General features: G+C 48.4%; 1 protein-coding gene across 4 annotated transcripts in view; it reads left to right on the top strand.

The window, feature by feature from the left end:
* The window catches only part of AGXT2 (alanine--glyoxylate aminotransferase 2), a 33,082-nt gene that overhangs the window by 12,275 nt on the left and 1,624 nt on the right, over window positions 1-19,183 (top strand). For 3 of the 4 annotated variants that reach the window (XM_084881904.1, XM_084881905.1, XM_084881907.1), the window contains 7 exons: window positions 2,816-2,916; window positions 3,813-3,905; window positions 7,391-7,523; window positions 8,920-9,011; window positions 10,877-11,026; window positions 11,879-11,977; window positions 15,265-15,876. In XM_084881904.1, the coding sequence (XP_084738030.1) occupies window positions 2,816-2,916; window positions 3,813-3,905; window positions 7,391-7,523; window positions 8,920-9,011; window positions 10,877-11,026; window positions 11,879-11,977; window positions 15,265-15,372 (776 nt within the window). In that variant the 3' untranslated portion in view covers window positions 15,373-15,876. The other variant, XM_084881906.1, reaches the window with a different exon arrangement.

Here is a 19,183-nt window from a genome sequence, read left to right as displayed (position 1 = left end):
ATGAAGAAACTAAAGTCCAAACCCAGGAAGCAGAACAGTTAGGACTTAAACCCAAGTCCCTGACTCCAAAGCCAGTGTTCCCAAACCTCTGAGCACCCTGGCTCACACTACTATCCCAGCAGGGTAAACCCAGGCTTTAAAATAACTCCTGTCTTGCTGTCTGGGGTTGAAGAGACACAGGAAGTCAGGAGACCTGGGTCCCACTCCCTGTCCGACCATGGTGCAGAGAGAAAGCCCCATCATTTGCATAAGTTTTCTCATTTGTAAGATGGAGATAAGAATCCCTGCCTCCCTGACCTTTAATCCCAGGACTTCATGAGATTGAGGCAAGAGAATTTTTGTAGAGGAAGGCAGACAGTAGCAAGGCCAAGTACAATCAGACCTGGATATCTTATCTACATGGCATCAAGAACCAAAGGCACTTGGGTGCACCTCACAGACATCCATATGACTGCAAAACCACCAGCACAGAGCCTTGTAGACAGGAGCACTCGGAGATGGTCATTTCCTCCCCCTCCCTCCCCTGTGTCCCCCTCTCTCTCTATTCTCTCTGCCTCCTCCCTCTTTGAGGTCTTTTCCTCAACCTTAGGCCAACTAGATAGAAAATACCAGAACATCTCTAGTGGTGATCTCTCTTTTGGCAACTGGAGGCTAATTGACAGTGACCCACGTTTGTTCCTGCTTCCCTGAATTTGTTCTTTAGCTTTCTGAAGTCAGCTGTTTTCCTAACTCATATTTTCAAGAGACAAGCCTGGCACTGTATCTTTGAATGAAATTGGAATGCAAAAAGGATTTTAGCCTCTGCTAGTGCTTTTAGGGCCTGCGAAGTCAGGCTTTGTTTTAAAGAGGTTTATTCAAATATGTTTACAAAAACATTCCAACGTGCAAAGTCCTTGGGGCAGAAAGTTCCTGTTGTCAGGTGCCTCAGGGGGTTCCCTCAGATGCCAATCTTGACAGAAGAATTTTTGCCTCAGAATTACGCCATCACTCCCCACACTGACCTAAGCAGGGGTCCGTTTTGTGAGGCAGGTGGTTATGTGGTAGATTCCATTAGCCTCCTTCACCCCCTCCTGAGGAACTTTTATTTCCAAGTGTTCGTTCCAGGCCCTGAATGTCAGATAAAATTCACTGGTCAAATCACACTGACCCACAATGTCCTCAACCTGTTACTGTTCATGTCACTCTGCACCTTTTGCAAGACAAGTTTTCTTTTAATTTTTTTTTTCTTTCTTGGCTCCCCGTTCTGCTTAACTCTTTCTACATCATCAGCTGAAAAAAGAACTCTTCCTTCTCCACGCTGTTCCTTGGATGGTACCCAGCAGAGCATCCACTCTCCACCGCCTTGACGTTGTCATGGTGACACCACTGCATCAAGCCTCTCTCCAGGGCCAGACTGACCTGGAGTTTCAGCAATGAGCCTGTGAAATGAATAAAAACTCTTATGACAGTGGGTGGTCCCTCTCATCGCTGAGCTTGTGGGCAGTGGGGGTGGCATCAGGAAAAGTCTAGTGCAGAGCCAAACAAAACACTATCTTCTCTGGGTTTGGTTTTGTCCAAATTTAAGACATTGGGTCGATTTTTCTCTACCCTTTGATTTTTCTAATTATAAATGGGCCTGAAAAACATCCATATTATATCTTTTGGACATATGTCTATCTATCCTTTAAGGTCATCCTAGACTCTTTTCTCTTCTTTTCTTAAAAATAAATTCCTCATCTCTAGAGGCCTAGATTTATTTGTCTACTATTTCCTGCACATCCAACAATGTAACTGATGCTAACCATGTGCTTTCTGAGTTTGCTATCCTTTCCATTACTTCCTTCTTCACACCCCAACCCCCAACTCTAACTAACTCTCTGTCAAGCATGTTTTCCCAAACATCACTTACAGCCTAAAACAAATGTTGGGGCCAGGTAGTGATTTTCTCGTTTTCTCAGTGAAGAGCTGGAGTATAAAATAGATGCATGCTTCAGTGGTGAGGGTGATGACTGAAGGTCTCTGTTCCTCTAGCCTTCAGGAGGCAGGCTGCAGCCATGCCTCTGAGTGTTAGGATGGTAGCCGGTGACTCGTCTTCCAGACTTGCACTGTCATTTCCATCACATCCTCATTGCTCTGGAGATCCCTCTACTGTCCACAGATACGAGTTGTTACGCTCAAAGAACCCATGGTGCTATTTAGATCCAAGTTACAGGTGCAGGTAACAATTCTGAAGGTTCAGTCATATGTGGATGTGTCCATCCGGGACCTTTTCCAGAGGGAAACGCTTCCTCTCTCTCCCTCGCTGCAGGGATGGAAGTCATCAGGCTCTGTAGACTGAATTCTAATTGTTCTATAAACACACTTACTAGCTGAAGACTGAGGTACTTCATGACTTTAAAATTGTAAAGCAACTTACGTATCAATAAAAGGTACATAGAGTTATTCTCAAATAGATTAAATCTCCGCCCACCATCACATTGGAATGAAATCTGTGCAGCTGAGAGGATGGGTCTCCTGAGCGGAAGCAGCCCTCTATAGCAAACTCAATGGCACTTCCGGGCATTTCTCCCCCAGACGGAAAGGACGGAGGAGTTTGCTTATGCCTCTGTGGTTGCCTTCGCCGCGCTGCTGGATCCAAAGTACAAGCCATTCCGACAGAATGCTGCCCCTTCAGAAATCAATGCCCTCCCACCCTGGTGTTCTGTATTCCAGGGGACTCTAGTCCATTTGTGCTTCCTGTTTTCTTTTGTCTGTGTTTTCCCCGCTCCTCTGGGTGCCACTTGCACACCCTCAAATACGTGGGGGGGTTGTTTCTTTGTCGGTTTGTTATCCACAGACTGCTGCCAAGCTAAAGACCAGTATATCGAGCAGTTCAAAGATACTCTGAGCACCTGTGTGGGCAAATCAATTGCTGGATTTTTTGCAGAACCAATCCAAGTGAGTATGCTAGCCTGAGATATTAACTGAGTTTACAGTTATGAGTTTTAACCCATCCATTTTAGAGAATTGTGAAAGTATTTAACCATTGCTGTGTCCCTCTCCAAAGTCGATTTCTTCTCTTGGTCCCCTTGTTAAAACGAGAGCCCATGATTTTCAATTGACTTATAAATATACCATCTTCTGAATGTCTGGGCTGAACAGATAGAGAAAACCATTAAACTCCTAATATTCTGAAAAACAGAAAACCCCAGCAATATTCAGTTGCTTAATGCCCACAGCGTGAGGAGAGGCCTTCTTACACGGTGGGACAAAAGTAGATTTGCAGTTGTTTGCATGGAAATAATGCAATAATTAATAAGTCATAATACAAGAATAAACCCTGTGTTTCAGGTACTCACAACTGTAAACCTCCTTTTGCCCCACCTTGTATGACCTTACTAAGTCCCCTTAACTTACTCTTATTCTAATCTCAGGAAAGCAGACAGTTGGATTTTTTCCCAGAAGGCATGGCATAGGAATAATGGCCTCTCTTTTCACCCATGGTTGAAGCAATTCTAGAGACTGTGTTAAAAATTGCTGGGATTGCAATTCCGGTCAAAATGGCAGAGTAGGTGTCCGCCTCCTCCTATGGTCATAGCCAAGTTCCCACGAAACTGCAGAGCGGTCGGTCGCCTGGAGACCCGCTGAAGAGGAGCTGGCGGAAGTGCTGTCACTAAGGGTAGAAGATGCCAGAGCAAGACAGAAAACAAAGAAAAAAAAGAAAGAAAAAAAACTTTTATTTGAGTATAAAAAAGTGGCTAGAATGACTGATGTTGAAAAGCTATCTTCCTTGTCTTTAATACTTTCCAAGGCTGTGCGGCTGTGATAGGTCTTCTGTGCTTGGGCTCTTGCAGGGGGTGAACGGGGTCGTCCAGTACCCCAAGGGGTTCCTGAAGGAGGCCTTCCAGCTGGTGCGGGAGCGAGGCGGCGTGTGCATCGCGGACGAAGTGAGTGGGCACAGGGGCAGCAGGCCGGGCAGAAAACCCTTTTAATGCCCCTCTGTATTCCAGGCAGAGAACGGCCAGGGTGGGTACAAGTTAGTGGAGCTTCTGCTCATTGGCTGGCTGATTGATTCCTGGATTAGTCAGTCATTTGAACAAGTACAGACAGCAACTTGAAGTCTAGCACATATTGCCATCACCAAAATTACCTTTAAATTCCTGTTTGGGGTTACGTCAGGGGCCACTTAAAAACCACAGGGGAAATTTCATCTCGTAACCAAATCTTCCTCAAGTGCTTGTTGCCAAAAGAGTATTAACCAGCCTGGCATTCACCTCACCTTAGTAACAAAACTTGTTCGGAAATTATATTAAAAAAGAAAAGAAGCCAGCCTCTAAGTTAGAAGAGGGCCAGCATTGGGAATATTCAAAAAATAGTTCCCCCAAAAAATTCTAAAACAGCTTGAGTTAAGAAGGCCTTGTTGGAACAGCACACTGTCTGAGGGGACGACTTTAGAGAACAGAATTCATAGCTTCTGTGAGCTCTGGCCTGTGTGTGTTTAAAAGAGACCGGTTTATTTATAACCACACCTCCTAGTGACGTCTGTTCGGAAAGTAAGGTTTGCCTCCTGAGAACAGCAGTGGGGATCCATGGCCAGAGGACGGCGGCCAGGCCCCAGAGGTGCTCCCGGCTCACTCATCCTGATTCCACCAGCAATGGTAGCCGCACCAAGAGCAGGTGGAGAACTCCTATGCTCCGCGCAGGTTTCAGACCTGCCGTCTTTGCCTGAACCATTTTCCTCAACTACTCAAGCCAAGGCAGACTTCAGGCTCTCCCTCAAAATTTTGTTTTGTTTTGTTAATCCTCACCCGAGGATATTTTTCCATTGATCCAATGATTTTTAGAGAGTGTAGAAGGGAGAGAGAGAGAGATCAATTGATTGTTTTCCACTTACACCCTGATGGGGACGGCGGGTGCAGGCAGTGGGAATTGAGCCTGCAACCAAGGTATGTACCCTTGACTGGAACAGAACCATCTGGACCCTTCCGTCTGCAGACCAATGCTCTATCCACTGAGCCAAACTGGCTAGGGCAGCTTTCACATTTTTTCCTGCAGTTTCTACATGTGCAGCTGGGTCTCTGTTAGCCTCAGGGGGACTGGACAGCCTCCTCCAGCCCCACCGCCCCTTTGCAACCTGCCGGCTCAGGGTCAGGGACGTCAGCCAGTCAAAGTCCCCGCTGAAGAAAGCTAACCTGTTGTTAAAAAGAAGAAAAAGCTACTCAATGGGTTTGCAACTCTCTGCATCAGTGAAAAGAATGAACTTTGGAGTCAGCACAGCCCAAAGCTGCTGACTTGCCCTAAACAGAGGGAAGGCAGACTGGATTCAAGGGATCTTGCAGGGTTTTCTAAGAGACCTGGCTTTGTCACTTGCGAGAACTTGATTGGAAACTAACGCAAGATGACCTGAGAAGGGCAGACGGAATGACCAGGCAACGCGAAGACCGGCTGGAACTTTCTGAGCACTCCTGCGTGCCAGGCGCGTTGGTCACGCCTCTCCAGCTAATGCTCCCAGCAGGTCTGTAAGGTCCGGCCCATTGTCATCCTTCCTGATTTTTAGAAAACTGACTTGAAGTCCAACCTGGTTCAACCACCTGCCAGGGAGGGTCACGCATTGAGTAGGGCCAGAGCCAGAACTCAAACCCGGGCTCCAAGGCCACCATAACCACGGGGCCACGCTGCCGCTCCTGAAGGTACCGTGGTGCAGAAGGCAGAGGGGGGCAGGAAAAGGGGGAGCGGGACGGGAAACACACAGATCATCTTGAGGAGCGAGCCCTGCTCTTCTCTTCTTTAAAATGAGGAATTTGGAACCAGAGAGAAGACCGGCCTCCCTCGGAACCGGCCCGGCATGAAATCGGTTTACATGTGAAATTGACAGCTTTTAGGCAGGGCGAGCCCAAGCACAGTCCTCTCCACTACTCGTGCTCCCCATCCCCACGCATTAGCATGTGTGGGCCTTAGCATGAGTCATCCCTGTTCCCGTGAAAGATTCCGTGAAGCTGACATTTCCTCCGTGACTGCACATGGTGTGCTGTCCTACATCATTTCATGCAATGTCCAGGCAATCTGGTTTTCACCATTTACTTTGATCCTTAGACAGATGGAAGACAACACGAGCAGATTTTCCACAAGCTCTTCCTACGTGATCTCATTTGGGCAAATCCGACAGCCTGCCCAGCTGCCCAGAGCGAGGAAGCTGGAGATGCCCAGGCTGGGGCCCAGGTCTGTCGACTCCTGGGGCTAAGCTCGGCTCCATTATTTGCGTCCTGTAATTCTAACCTGTGGAGCGCACCCTGGAGAGAGGGGAGCTATAGAAGGACTCCGGAAGGAAGCTCTGTCAAGCACATTCAGAGTCAGCAGCTCCACGCCTTGGTCCCCACCTGCAATGTGTGTGTTAGAGAGACTGAGTCCAACAGACAGGCCAAGAGACTGAGAGCCAGGAAGCTTGGCCAGAAGGCCCTGGCCAAGCCCACACGGCGTTGGTGTGCCTTTGTGCAGTTAGGCACTCGGCCACGCCATTCATTCTACAGACCCTAGGTGTCTGCTTTTACCAGGCACTTGGCGGTGTTCTGGATCGAGGGAGGTGTAAGATCCAGTCCCTGGCATCAGACATGTAGCCTGGTGCTGACAGTCTAAGGCGGGAGGCTCCAATGGCAGAGGCGGCAGGTTCTGGTGGCAGCATGCCCAGATGCCTTGACTAGGGGCCCGACTGGCTCAGGAAAATCCACCTAGACTATGTGATGATGAGGAAGCTGTGCTTTGAAGACGAGAGAAATCAGTGGGATGAACATGGGGAGGAGTCTTCTAGAAAGAAGGAACAGCATGAACAAGACAATGAAGATCAACTTTCGGTCCTGAGTTCCATGGCTCAGCTGGGTCCTCCTGGTGATGGAATCCTCCGGAAGAAAAGGAGGTGGCCGGGAGAGGAAGGCTGTCCTATCTGGGCTGGTGGCAGGTGCCCCAGCCCCCACCTGCTTCTGTGACTGCTGCCTCATCCAGCTACCCAGCCAGGGGCAGGGGCTGCTCCTCCAGGCTCCTCCCTGCTGCCTTGCACACAGGAGTCACTAAGACTTGCTAAATCGTACTGACCCTCTCCACATGCACCGTTTGTGTGGCCCTCACAGCAGGCCTGAGATGCGTTGCTATTAGCATTCCTGCTCACCAGAGTCAACACAGGTCCAGAGTGACTGAGAAACGCAGCCAGGCACACAAAGCTAGTCAATGGCTTTGGCGGCCTAGAAGCTCAGTCACAGATGAAGCGTTTTGTCAGTGATAGTACAAAGGTGGCGATGACAATAGCTGGCAATGAGGATCCTGAGGAGGAGGAGAGCCAAGCAGAGGGGGAGAGGGGAGGGGAGGAAAGTGAAGACCCCAGAGTGAGAAAATCCAGCATTTCCTGAACGTCCCCCAGTGATTTGGGATTTGCATCCTCCAGGTGCAGACGGGATTTGGAAGGCTGGGCTCGCACTTCTGGGGCTTCCAAACCCACGGCGTCCTCCCGGACATCGTCTCCATGGCCAAAGGGATCGGGAACGGCTTTCCCATGGCAGCGGTTGTGACCACGCCAGGTAGGCCCTCCGGGCAGCGTGCCTTGTGCACCGGCGATGGGAGAGAGCATGCGCGTTGAATGTGTTTGGGTTGGAGACGTGATGGGAACTCACATGCATTTCCCAAGCCATGAAAAAAAAAAGGAAAGAAAGAAAGAGGAGCAGTCTGTCAGCCAGATAGTGGCCAGATGAAAGCTAGTGGCCCCTCCTGCCTTGCTGTAGGGGGACTAATTCTCGTTCCTCCACCATGAAATGCAGGGTTCAGGCACACTGCCAAGGAATAGGGAAATGAGCCACCAACCCAAGAGATCCTCGTTAACCAACCTGAAACCAACCCTGACATTCCCAAGGGAATATTCTGGAAGGAAATGCTAACTTGGTCTCGCCACATTAAGAAGCCATAGACTCAAGGTCCTGAGTGTTAGATGTGCCTGTGGCTGTCTCATCCATAAAATAGCTAACTATAGCACAACGTCACCTAGCCAGACATGAAACTTAGCTGAATTCTTCATTTTAGAGAGGTCTGACAGAAAATAATTTTTATGAAATTCCCAAAATCATTTCATTTGTCTTCCCCACATCAGGCTCTGAAGGCTACTTCTTAGGTGCCTGGTGATAGCTCAGAGTTTTTATTAAATGACTTTAGGTACAAAAACATGGATGTAGAAGTATAACAAGCTGAATATATACTCACCCTGAAACAATCCAAAAATTCTATTACTAAATCCTTGATGTGAGCAATTTTTCCCCCTCTTAATCCCAAAAGTGAAAGACAGAAGGAAAAAAAGGTTTTATTAATTAAATTATTAAATTAATTATTAAACTTCCAAATTAAATTTCACAAATCAAGATTTAAGGCACTTCTCAGTTCACATGGCACGTTCAAGGCTGTGTGAGCCAACTCTCCATTGAGTAGACAAACTGTTTCCTTGTGCGCCATACTGGTCAGCCAGGGAAACCAGAACAAGATACCACAGGGAGCGGCTTAACCAGCAGACGTTTCTCTCTCCAGTTCTAAGACCTGGGGTCCCAGATCAAGGCGCCAGCAGAGTTAGTTTCTGGTGAGACCGCTCCCGCAGATGGCTGCCTTTTTGCTCTGTCCTCAGTGTCCTGTTTGACAGAGAGCGAGAGAGCTCCGATGACTCTTCTTCTGAGGACACCCGGCCTGTGGGATTAGGGCCCATTCTTATGCCCTCATTTGACCTTAATGACCTCCCTACAGGCCCTACCTGCAAATGCAGCCACGTAGTTAGGATTCCACATAGGGAGTTAGGTGGGGCCACAATTCCATCCAGGCCTCCGCTCTCTGAGTGAAGAATGAGTTGGATATGATGTCGCTTACAAAGTTCCCCAAATGTTGTGACGGGAGGTTATAGACGGGGTGTCCCCTTCACCCACCTTCACCTTCTCCTCCTAGAGATCGCCAAGTCTTTGGCGAAAAGCGTCCTGCACTTCAACACCTTCGGAGGGAACCCCATGGCCTGCGCCATCGCATCGGCCGTGCTTGAGGTACGTGCCAGCAGCCGTGTGAACGTCATTCGTGTCACAAACGACAACCTCAAAGCCACACACACATTCTCACAACTTTATCACGTCACAGTATTGGAGAGGAGGGCTATTAGTTCATGAATTAAAGTAAGATCCCCAGTTTTTATTTTACTAGTTTATGAATTAAAGTTCGACTCCCAGTTATTATTCTGACACCTGACCTTCTTTTCTTAATTATCTAGTCTTGGTGACCAAAGTGTGGAAAAGGAAATATATAAGGAACCTCACATGCATGGGAAATGTCAGCTTTCCGCTCGCTGCTGGGAGCACTGAAATGTCTTTGTTATTTGAGTGGCATTTTATGGACAGCTAGCAATCGCTGTCTTTAATGCCATTCCTTTAATATCTTTAAATAAACAAGCTCTTTTTCCTTATATAGTTTAATTTTGGCCTTTTTTTTATATATTCTTTCTTGTTTTTAAAAAAATTATTGATATCAGAGAGAGAAAGACAGAAATATCAATGATGAGAGAGAATTATTGATTGGCTGCCTCCTGCATGCCCCCTTCTAGGGATGGAGCCGGCAACCTGGGCACCACCAGGAATACAACTGTGATCTTCTGGTTCCTGGGTTGATGCTCAACCACTAAGCCACACCTGCCTGTCTTCTTGCTTTTTTTTTTTTTTTTTTTTTTTTTTGTATTGTCATAAATGAAATGTCTACAGACAGCGGATCTGAGTGCTGTGTGACTACCAGGTATTGTAGCTACTATTTAGCCCTCTCCATTGATTTTGGCTGGGGTCACATCTGTAGGAAAAGACGTCTTAAATGCCCTCAAATGCTAATAGCTTGAAAGCACTGGCATAAATGGGTTTAATGCATTTCTGAAAGAATGCTCAAGAAGTTGGTAGCAGCAGTTGTTTGTGGGGAGGGAGACTTGGGGGCGGGGGGACAGGGGTCAGCAAGGAGCTTTCTACTCTGCAGGCTGTTACGCTTTCTGATTTTTAAACTAGTCCCATGGTTCCCCTGCTCAGAAACTTAAGTTCAAAGTATTTTTAAACAAAAAACAAGTAAGAAAGAGCTGTCCTTGCTAATTAAAAAGTACCTCCAAATATGATTAAAGGATGAAATGAGCAAGTGTGGATCCGATGTGTCATTTATTTCATTTTGTAGACATCGCCAACTTTTTTTTAAAAGTGCTGTGTCACCTCAACTACTTAGAAAGTAGAGGACTTGGATGAACAGAGAGGTATTAAAAGCGTCTGGGTTTGCCCTCAGTCGTGCAGCGGCTGTCAGTGAGATATGAACACAGCACATGCTGCACGTATCACAGATCACAGTCTCGCTGTGCGCACATGAAGGTGAGAATCCTGTTGTCTGTCCCGGTGCCCTGACTCTGGGTCACACGGGGCTCAGCTCAGCTCAAGAGGCCAGGGCCCTGCAGGGAGGCCCCTGGGCACTGCCAGCCTGTCTGCCGGGGGCAGCTGGGCGAAGGCCAACAAGCTGCCAGGAGGGCAGGCATCTGTGGCCTTTCTGCCCTCGGAGCACTTGTCTTCCCCCCTCGGTCGCCCAGTGTTCAGCAAAGCCAGGCAATGCAGAGCTCAGGACTGTGGGAGCTGTTACAGACCGCACCGGGACGTGGCTTGCACGCTTTCCTGGATTCTCAGCCACCTGAAGATGAGGAAGGATGGGAATAGCCCCGCTCCCAGCACTCACTTTCTCCTCCCAGAATTCTCTCTGTGGCACGGGCCATGGCCACACTGGATGTGGCTTCCATTCGCCTGGCCGGCTTTCTGTGAAGAAGGCCACCTACACTTACCTCTCCTCACCTCTCCGTTTTGGAACTTTGCTTAATGCAAGGGCGTTCGGGGCTTTCTCTCCACAGGTGATCAAAGAGGAAAAGCTGCAGGAGAACAGTCTAGAAGTTGGCACATACCTATTACTGAAGCTGGCTGAGCTGCGGGATGAATTTGAAATCATCGGTGACGTCCGAGGCAAAGGCCTCATGGTGGGAATAGAAATGGTGAAGGATAAGGTAGGTGCTGGCTTGCGGCTCTCTTCTCTCTCCCTCTCTCTCTCTCTCTCTCTCTCTCTCTCTCTCTCTCTCTCTCTCTCTCTCTCTCTCTCTCTCTCTCTCTCTCTCTGCGGCTTCTGGGGCAGCAACAGGCCAATAGCAAGCATCAGCCCAAAGCTGGCTTCATGCATTCTCAGGGGGAACCACAGGGCGGCAGCAGTGCTGGGTGTGCACAAAATGCTGCAGGCTCTCAGAGTGCCAGAGGGGTGAGGGTGGGATTTGGAAAAGGGAGCTGATCTTCTTGCCACACTAGGCAAAGAGCATCGCTGATGACTGAATATTTAGAACCACAAATGTGGGCCAGGCAGGAAATTATTGGGGGGGGGGGGGGGGGCAGCAAGTGGTCCAGAGAGCTAGTGGAAGTAAGGGGGAAGGGCTGGGAGAAGGTTGTGGTAACGGTTTAGGGTAAGGATGTTAAAGATCTGTAGGTAGGTGTGTGTGTGTGTGTGTGTGTGTGTGTGTGTGTGTGTGTGTATGGTCACAGGGCAGACCCCAACTCCAGCTGGGGGCGGGGGGTGGGGGGTGGAGGGGTGAGGGAGGATAGCTCGCAGCAGGTGCCAGAGCTCCGGGCTTCTGCCTGCAGCTGCGCTGGTCTCAGGAACTGGAGAACAGACCGGGATACAAACAAACACCAAACAAAATTGATACCTAATAAGACCCCAAAAACCCAGTCTGGCAACGAACAGCTTCATCCCATTGCCGGAGAGAGGGGTAAGAGGGAGCGAGGAACGCGGACTGCTTGGGCTGCTTCCCTTCCTCCTGGGGTAAGTCCCTAACCAGCCACCACCAGATGGAAATGTGTTCCCTTCACAGGCCAGCCGCCAGCCCCTGCCCCGGGAAGAAGTCAACCAGATCCACGAGGGCTGCAGGCGGATGGGCCTGATCATCGGCAGGGGAGGCCTCTTCTCCCAGGTGAGGGACGGGCGGGTGACCAGTCGCTGTAGGTGGGCACCTCCCTGACGCCCCGGCTGCTGGGTCCCTTTCCAAAGGGTGTGCTGGGGACCAGCCCCTCTAGGCGTCCCGCTCAGGAATTTTCCAAATGAAGTGGCAGTGGCGCCTGAGGGCCACCAGGGGCCGCTGTGTCCAATGATTTAGTTGTCACCTTTCTGTAAACAGTCCAGAACCAGCAAACCAGAGAACTTACAGCGTGGGTCATAGTGAAGTCATAACTGTCATGCAATAAGCAACGTGCCTCATGAGTGGGTGCCCTGGGGCCTGTAAGAGCGATCCTGGTTGTTCTTCACTGAGCCCCGGGCTCTGACTTTGAAAACCCTAAACCTCCTAAGACATAGTAGCCCCCGGGGCCGGAGCAACCTCAGAGTGCGGGCTGCTGCTGAGACTGGAGCAATCTGCCCCCTCGTCCCTCACACCGCAGGACACTCACAGGACTGGCTGGGGGCAGAGGTCTAAGGTATAGACCAGTGGTTCTCAACCTTCCTAATGCCTCGACCCTTTAATACAGTTCCTCATGTTGTTGGTGACCCCAAACCATACAATTATTTTCGTTGCTACTTCATAACTGTAATTTTGCTTCTTAATTTTGTTAATGAATCGTAATGTAAATATATGTGTTTTCTGATGGTCTTAGGTGACCCTGCTAGAGGTTCTCAACCTGTGACTCACAGGTTGAGAACTGCTGCTGTAGAGCCCAAGACCATTACATTACGATATTTACATTACAATTAATTCATTAACAGTAGCAAATGAATTTTTATACATCGGGCCTAAATGGGCAGTCAGACATCCCTCTCACAACCCAGATTGCTGGCTCCCAACCACTTGCCTGCCTGCCTAATCACCCCCTAACCACTACCCTGCCAACCTGATTTCCCCCAACTGCCCTCCCCTGCCAGCCTGATCACCCCTAACTGCAATCCCCTGCAGGCCTGGTCACCCCTAACTGCTCTCCTCTGCAGGCCTGCTTGCTCCAAACTGCCCTCCCCTGCAGGCCTGGGTCCCCCCCCCCCAACTGTCCTCCCTTGCAGGCCTGGTCACCCCTAACTGCCCTCCCCTGCTGGCCATCTTTTGGCCATCAACTTGTGTCCACATGGGGGCAGCCATCTTTGACCACATGGGGGCGACCTTCGTGTGTGTTGGAGTGATGGTCAATTTGCATATTGCCTCTTTATTAGATAGGATTTTACAGATGAGGAAAGAGACACAGAGAAGTTAGTTAAACTGCCCAAGTCACAAAGCCAGTGAGTGGCAGAACCAGGATCCAAACTCAGGCCATCTGATTTCTGAATCTGTCCTCGGAGGAGGGTGAAGCTGAGGGGACCAGCTGGGAGGCAGGGAGTCCAGGTGGGGGTTGACGACGCTCCTTGGGCTTGAGCAGTAGTGGATGTGATGGGAGAGACCCCAGAGAACAATTCTGGATGTGAAATGCACAGGACTGCATGTGGAGAAAGAGAGTCAAGGATGGAGCCCTCATGTCTAACTCGGTTCAGGATAAAGATGACTTCAGCTTCGACCGTGCTCCATTCGAGGGAGTGGTGGACATCCGGGTCTGTAGATAAGTCTGTAGCTCGGAGGAAAGGAAGCTGAATATCACAGTTTGGGACCCATCACGTGAGTGGGGAGATGAGGACATCTCCTGGGAAGTGTGTCTGCATCAAAAATGCAGGGACACGAGGCTAGAAAGCTGTCCACCAACATGGAAAGGGCGGGTGGAGGAAAGCGTGCCTGAGTGGTGACAGGACAAAGGGCGGAGAGCTGAGAGAAAGGCTGGAGAGTGTAGAGCAGCAAGGAAGTGGACAAGTTCAGAAGGAGGGACCCACGTGCCACGCGCAGCAGGGAAGGCCAGGAAGGCGAGGGCAGAAGCAGGCCCTGGCAGCTCGGGTGACGGTGCTGGTGGAAGGGTGACAGGGGCACGACCAACTGGCAGTGGGTTGAGATGTGAACAGAGGGGAGAGGAAAATGGTGACCAATAAGCTTCAACCCGTCTTTTTAGTAAATTTTCATAAAAAGAGAGAATAAGGTTTATATGACAGCTAGAGGGACGAGGGGACCAACAGATGTTCACTCCATGTGGTTTGATGTGGGTTATGAGAGCCGTAAACCTGCTTCCTTATGGTCTGGGGGAAAGTTGAAAAGAAGTTGAAGATGCAAGAGGACGCGGATGGTTCCTGAGTGACGGTGGTGGGAGTCGCCAGGGCCAACGGCACAGGTGGAAAATGTGGAGCTGAAGAGCAGATACCTCATTCTCTGAGTGTTCAGGTTGGGAGGATGTTCAGGTTAGGATATAAGAACGGATGTGGGAGCAAAGAACTCTCTGGAAAGATCTTGCCTGACAGGTTCTGAGAAACATCAGGTAAGATCTTCTATGAAATAGAGCCAGTGGCGTGGGAGTTGAGCAAGGAGATTGAGAAGCAAGAAAAAGGTGTAGAATGAAAAGGGGAATCTGACAGACATGCAGGGGACCAGCAGAACCTGGAGGCCCTGCCGACAAGGGCTGTCCGGCTGCCAAGCAGCGAGATGTTCTTTAGCACTTTCTTGGCTACATGTGTTGGCACAAAGTGGTTCAGTTATAGCTTTGATCAGGGCTGGGACTTCGGGGTGGGCGTGGGTGCAGCTGCAGAAAGTGGAAGGAAATGCAAGCGCAGTGAGGGGACAGGTGAGAGAGCAGGTCACACGATCAACCACGTGCTCCAAGCTGGTTAGAAAAGGAAGAGAACTGAGTGGGGCGATAGATCTGAGGAGAATGGAGGGACGAAGGGACAGAAGCTTTCATTTTAAGGGCAGACACAGGGGGATCAGAAATGGAATTATTTCTAGTGAAGAGGAGGCTCCTGGTGCCGGCGTGGGTGTGAACGGATTCGGAGAAGCAGAGAAGAAGGTTCGGGGAGTTGAGGTAATCAAGAAAGTAAGAAGCTAGTCTGTTGGGTTGTACACACATGGACATGGAGGTCACCCTCAGTGGTGGCAGAAATGGGGTGTAGATAGGAACTAAGATCTCAGTGAAGGAGGCGGAAGGGCGAGGAGGTGAGCAGATGACAAAAAGGGAAAGGAGCACAGCCAGAAGGTACCAGAATTGTTACAAGACTGGGGGTGAATGGCCGGGGCACAGCGTTGGAAAGGAGACCAACCTACCAAGGAAACACAGGAAATGCCACAACAGCAAAGTCTTAGGTTCGTAGTTTAACGCATTTGCTCGCAGTCACGTTTGATTCTCTGACCGCCCTATTTTCCTGTCTCCTCAGACGTTCCGCATCGCACCCTCGCTGTGCGTCACGAAGGCGGAGGTCGATTTTGCAGTGGACGTATTTCGTGCTGCGGTGAGCCAGCACATGGAAAGAAGAGCTAAATGAAATCTAAGGCATAAAACCTACAAGCCTCAAGACCTTCCCACTGATGTTCCAGAGCTAACTTGAGGAATTTCAGAAGCACCGGTATAAGTTGTAAAAGTTGACTGCCTACCAGCCATATTGGTTAACAGAGCCCTGTTCTGCCGAGAAATCCTTCAGCAAAGGATCTCTCTCCCTCGCTCAGAGAATAAACCCTTCTTCACTAGGTTAGCGGTGCTCATTGGGGTCCCCTTTGAATGATTGGCTGGTGCCTGATCCGTAGCCTCTTTGGGGACAACGAATGCTGAGAGGCGATGCTTGCTGCAGGTGCCTCATGGGAAGGTTTCTTCCTCCTTCACCTCCACATCACTTGTTGTGATGGGACTCCTCAAACCACTCAGCCACATTGGGGCCACGAGGCCAAAGCTTATGTGCTGAGGCTGGCAGGGGTTGGGAAGCTGAGTCCTTAGTGATGTCACTGAGCCACCAACTTACCCAATCTGGACCAATCTTACCTTGAGGCTTCTTGTTATATGAGACGATAAATTCACGCTATTGCACAGACTTTTTTTTAATTTAAGTTTTCTCTTATTGCAGCCATAAGCATCCTGAGAAATGATGCAGAAAATACCCCAATTTTTTAACTTCTTTAAAATGTCTACCAGAGACGTCTTCTCCATTTCCCCTGCCAACATCCCACCCTGGGCTAAACCCTCATCAATCCTATTACAATGGTCTCCAATATAAGAACTTCCCAAACGCTAGTCATTAGGATGCACATTCATCGTGTTTGTTCCCATATGTGTGTACCATCTGGCTTAATATTTTTCTTTAATTTGACTTTTTTCACTTAGGTGTATTTGAAAGCAACCTTCTATAACTACAATAAATGAAAAATCAGTATTACTTGTCATAACTGGAGGATAATCTAAAACCAGAGTGAACACACAGCAATGTAATTCAGTCTGGCCGGAGCCTGTTGAATACAGTTGTTCTCAGCCTGTGGCTAACTCTCTCTTTGTTCAAAAGGGAGATTAGAAAGTATTTGAGGGGTATGAGAGGATACTGGCAAAGTGTGATCCTCTCCTTGACACAAACAGAAGAGGATCCACAGGACTGAACAGGAAATAACGTCTCAGCATGCGGTGCGATGTTTATTTAAGCTGTGCCTGGTTTGCGGCGTGTCCTAATGGTCTACTGTCCAAGGTGTCTGTTCCACCAACACATCCTGCACTCCCTGCAAGATTGCCTCCCTCGAGCATTGGCTTACACATACCGTTACTTTGCACAGAACCTTCCAGGTGCTCCCCATTGTCCCCTGGATAAGATCAAAACCCCTTTAACAAGCCCAATATCCAAATAAAGCAAGTTCAGGGGAAAGATCATTGAATTAAGAGCCAAAAGACCTGAATTCTAAATTCAGTTCTCCCACTTAATTGTTATCAATGACCCTGGGCAAGCCTCAAGCCTTGAATCTCCTTTTAACCTCACTTTGTTCCCAGCATATCAATACCTCCCCTTCCTACCTGCTAAGTTGTCTTGGGAATTGACTGAGGTCATGGATGTAAAAGTGTTTTGTAAGCCGATGAACTATGCAAATAGAAATTTCTTCACTTCTGCCTACATATCGCTTCTTTCCTTCACTACAAAATCTCCCCAGAGCAGTTTTGGGTTTCATTTATACTTCCTTGCCTCCCGTTCATGCCTCAACCACTAGAACCTCATTCCTACCTCTCATTCCTTGGAAATTGCCTTCTCAAAAGCCCACTAGGGACTTTGTTATGGCCAAAACTTAGTTTCCTTGCAACATTTTTTCTAAACTTCTGCTCCTTCTTGAATATGATTCCCTTGGCTTCTACAGTGCGGTCCTTCTATTTTTTATTGATTTTTTTTACAGAGAGGAAGGGAGAGGAATAGAGAGAGAAACATTGATCAGCTGCCTCCAGCACACTCCCCACTGGGTATGTGTCTGCAATTGAATCTGGGACCTTTCAGTCTGCAGGCAGATGCTCTATCCACTGAGCCAAACCAGTTAGGGCCGAATCCCTTCTTGATTAATGGTTCCCATTGTGTCTCAGGCTCACACTGGGTCATTCTTTTTCTCCACGTTATCTTTTTTCCCTTTCGTATGACTAAGTCTCATGAATACTTGCTACAACATACTTTTCCCAATATGACTCAGTTATACCTACGCTGCCTTAACTTGGACCATCATCATCTCTCCTAAGTATTTAAACTGCCTCCTGACTGGTAACCTGGACTCCTTCCCAGTCAGCCTCTACACCAGAGGTTCCCAAACTTGTTTGTGCCGTAGACCCCTTGCCATGTTTTTCGGTTTTGGGTAGACCCCCTACTTACCTGATATTGATTTTTTTGTAAATTTCTAACTGTAGTGAAGTTTAGTGTTAAAATTTAATAAAAAATAATGTACCTACTTTTCTCCGGCATTCTCAAACAAAATAACACTGATTCACTATAATTTGTATGATAAACTACCAGTTTATATTTTTTAAAATATTTTCTCAGCACTTTCCTATTCAAGATTCAGGAAACGAATGAACGTATTTTTCTCACATTCATATTTATAGAGTGACGAATTGAACAAGTCGGTGCAAGTTCGCGAAGCTTTGAGACAAAAATTGGCAAGAATGTTTACTGCGCGTATGCTTGTAACAAGATGATACTGGTATATCATTATGTGCAGGTTTTTATCCTACAACTTACACAATTTTATAAACATATATGATAAATTTTTTACTTCATAGGTACTTTTATAAATAATTTATATGTTTTTATATTATAAGATAATATGATGTAAGTAAATAGGTACTATCAGTGTATGTTGAGATCCACTATCGTGGACCCCCATTTTCATTTCATGGACCCCCAAATTTCTTTTTCGCTGACGTAGACCCCTTGCAGGTTGTCATAGACCCCTGGGGGTCGATATAGACCACTTTGGGAATCACTGCTCTACACTAATAGCAAAGTCACTGACTACAAGGCTAGATATGCGCACATCTCTCATCTCCTGGGGCCTCTGGGGGCTCCCTATTGCCCGTGGGACAAAGTCAAACTCCAGCTATGATGGTATCCAAGAGCCGTCACACTTGCTCCCACACATTTTCCAGCTTTACTCCCACCATTCTTTCCACATCCTGCACAACGGGCCTTTGTTCCCATAGGTCACCTTATGTGGAACGTTCTGCCCCTTTTTGCTGATGGGAATTGTGGGGTCAGGAAGGGAGCAAGACAGCCAACCCTTACTTCTCAGTTTTCCTTCAAAGCCTTCCTACCTGCAATATTCCTTTTTTTTTTTTTTAACCAAATAATGTACATGCATACATGCACAGGCCATGGACAGAGGGGTGGGAGCAGGGTGGAGGAATGTCAATAGGGGAGGAAAAGAGGACATCCGTATTACATTCAACAATAAAGATAATTTTTTTAAAAAGTAGTTCCCAAATTGTCCATCTGGCAGATCAGAACAAAAGCATCACTGTGGGAATTAAGAACAATCACATCAGTGCACACACAGGCACCCTAAAAATAAGGCTGCCAGTAGAATGAGCTGCAAGCTGCTTCCGGGGTGCTGTGACAGGTGGACACTGGCATGGACCTACCAGGAGGCCTGCCATCCAGTCTTTGGCTTCTCCAGAACTGCGGGTCGCCCAGCCCAGCCCAGCCCTGACCGGCTGCCCATGGGGCATCTCCCCTGGCCCAGCATCCTCTGCGGCCCTGCTGATGGACTGCAGTCCCAGGAACAGGCAGCTCCCTGTGTCCTCAGACCGACTCCTCTGCTGGAAGAACTGATAAGAAATCCTGCCTCATAATA

Source organism: Pipistrellus hanaki, assembly GCF_964339955.1.
Source record: "Pipistrellus hanaki genome assembly, chromosome: 4".
Lineage (NCBI taxonomy): Eukaryota > Metazoa > Chordata > Mammalia > Chiroptera > Vespertilionidae > Pipistrellus > Pipistrellus hanaki.
The sequence above is the reverse complement of the archived record's forward strand: the minus strand, read 5'-3'. Positions and strand labels throughout refer to the sequence as shown.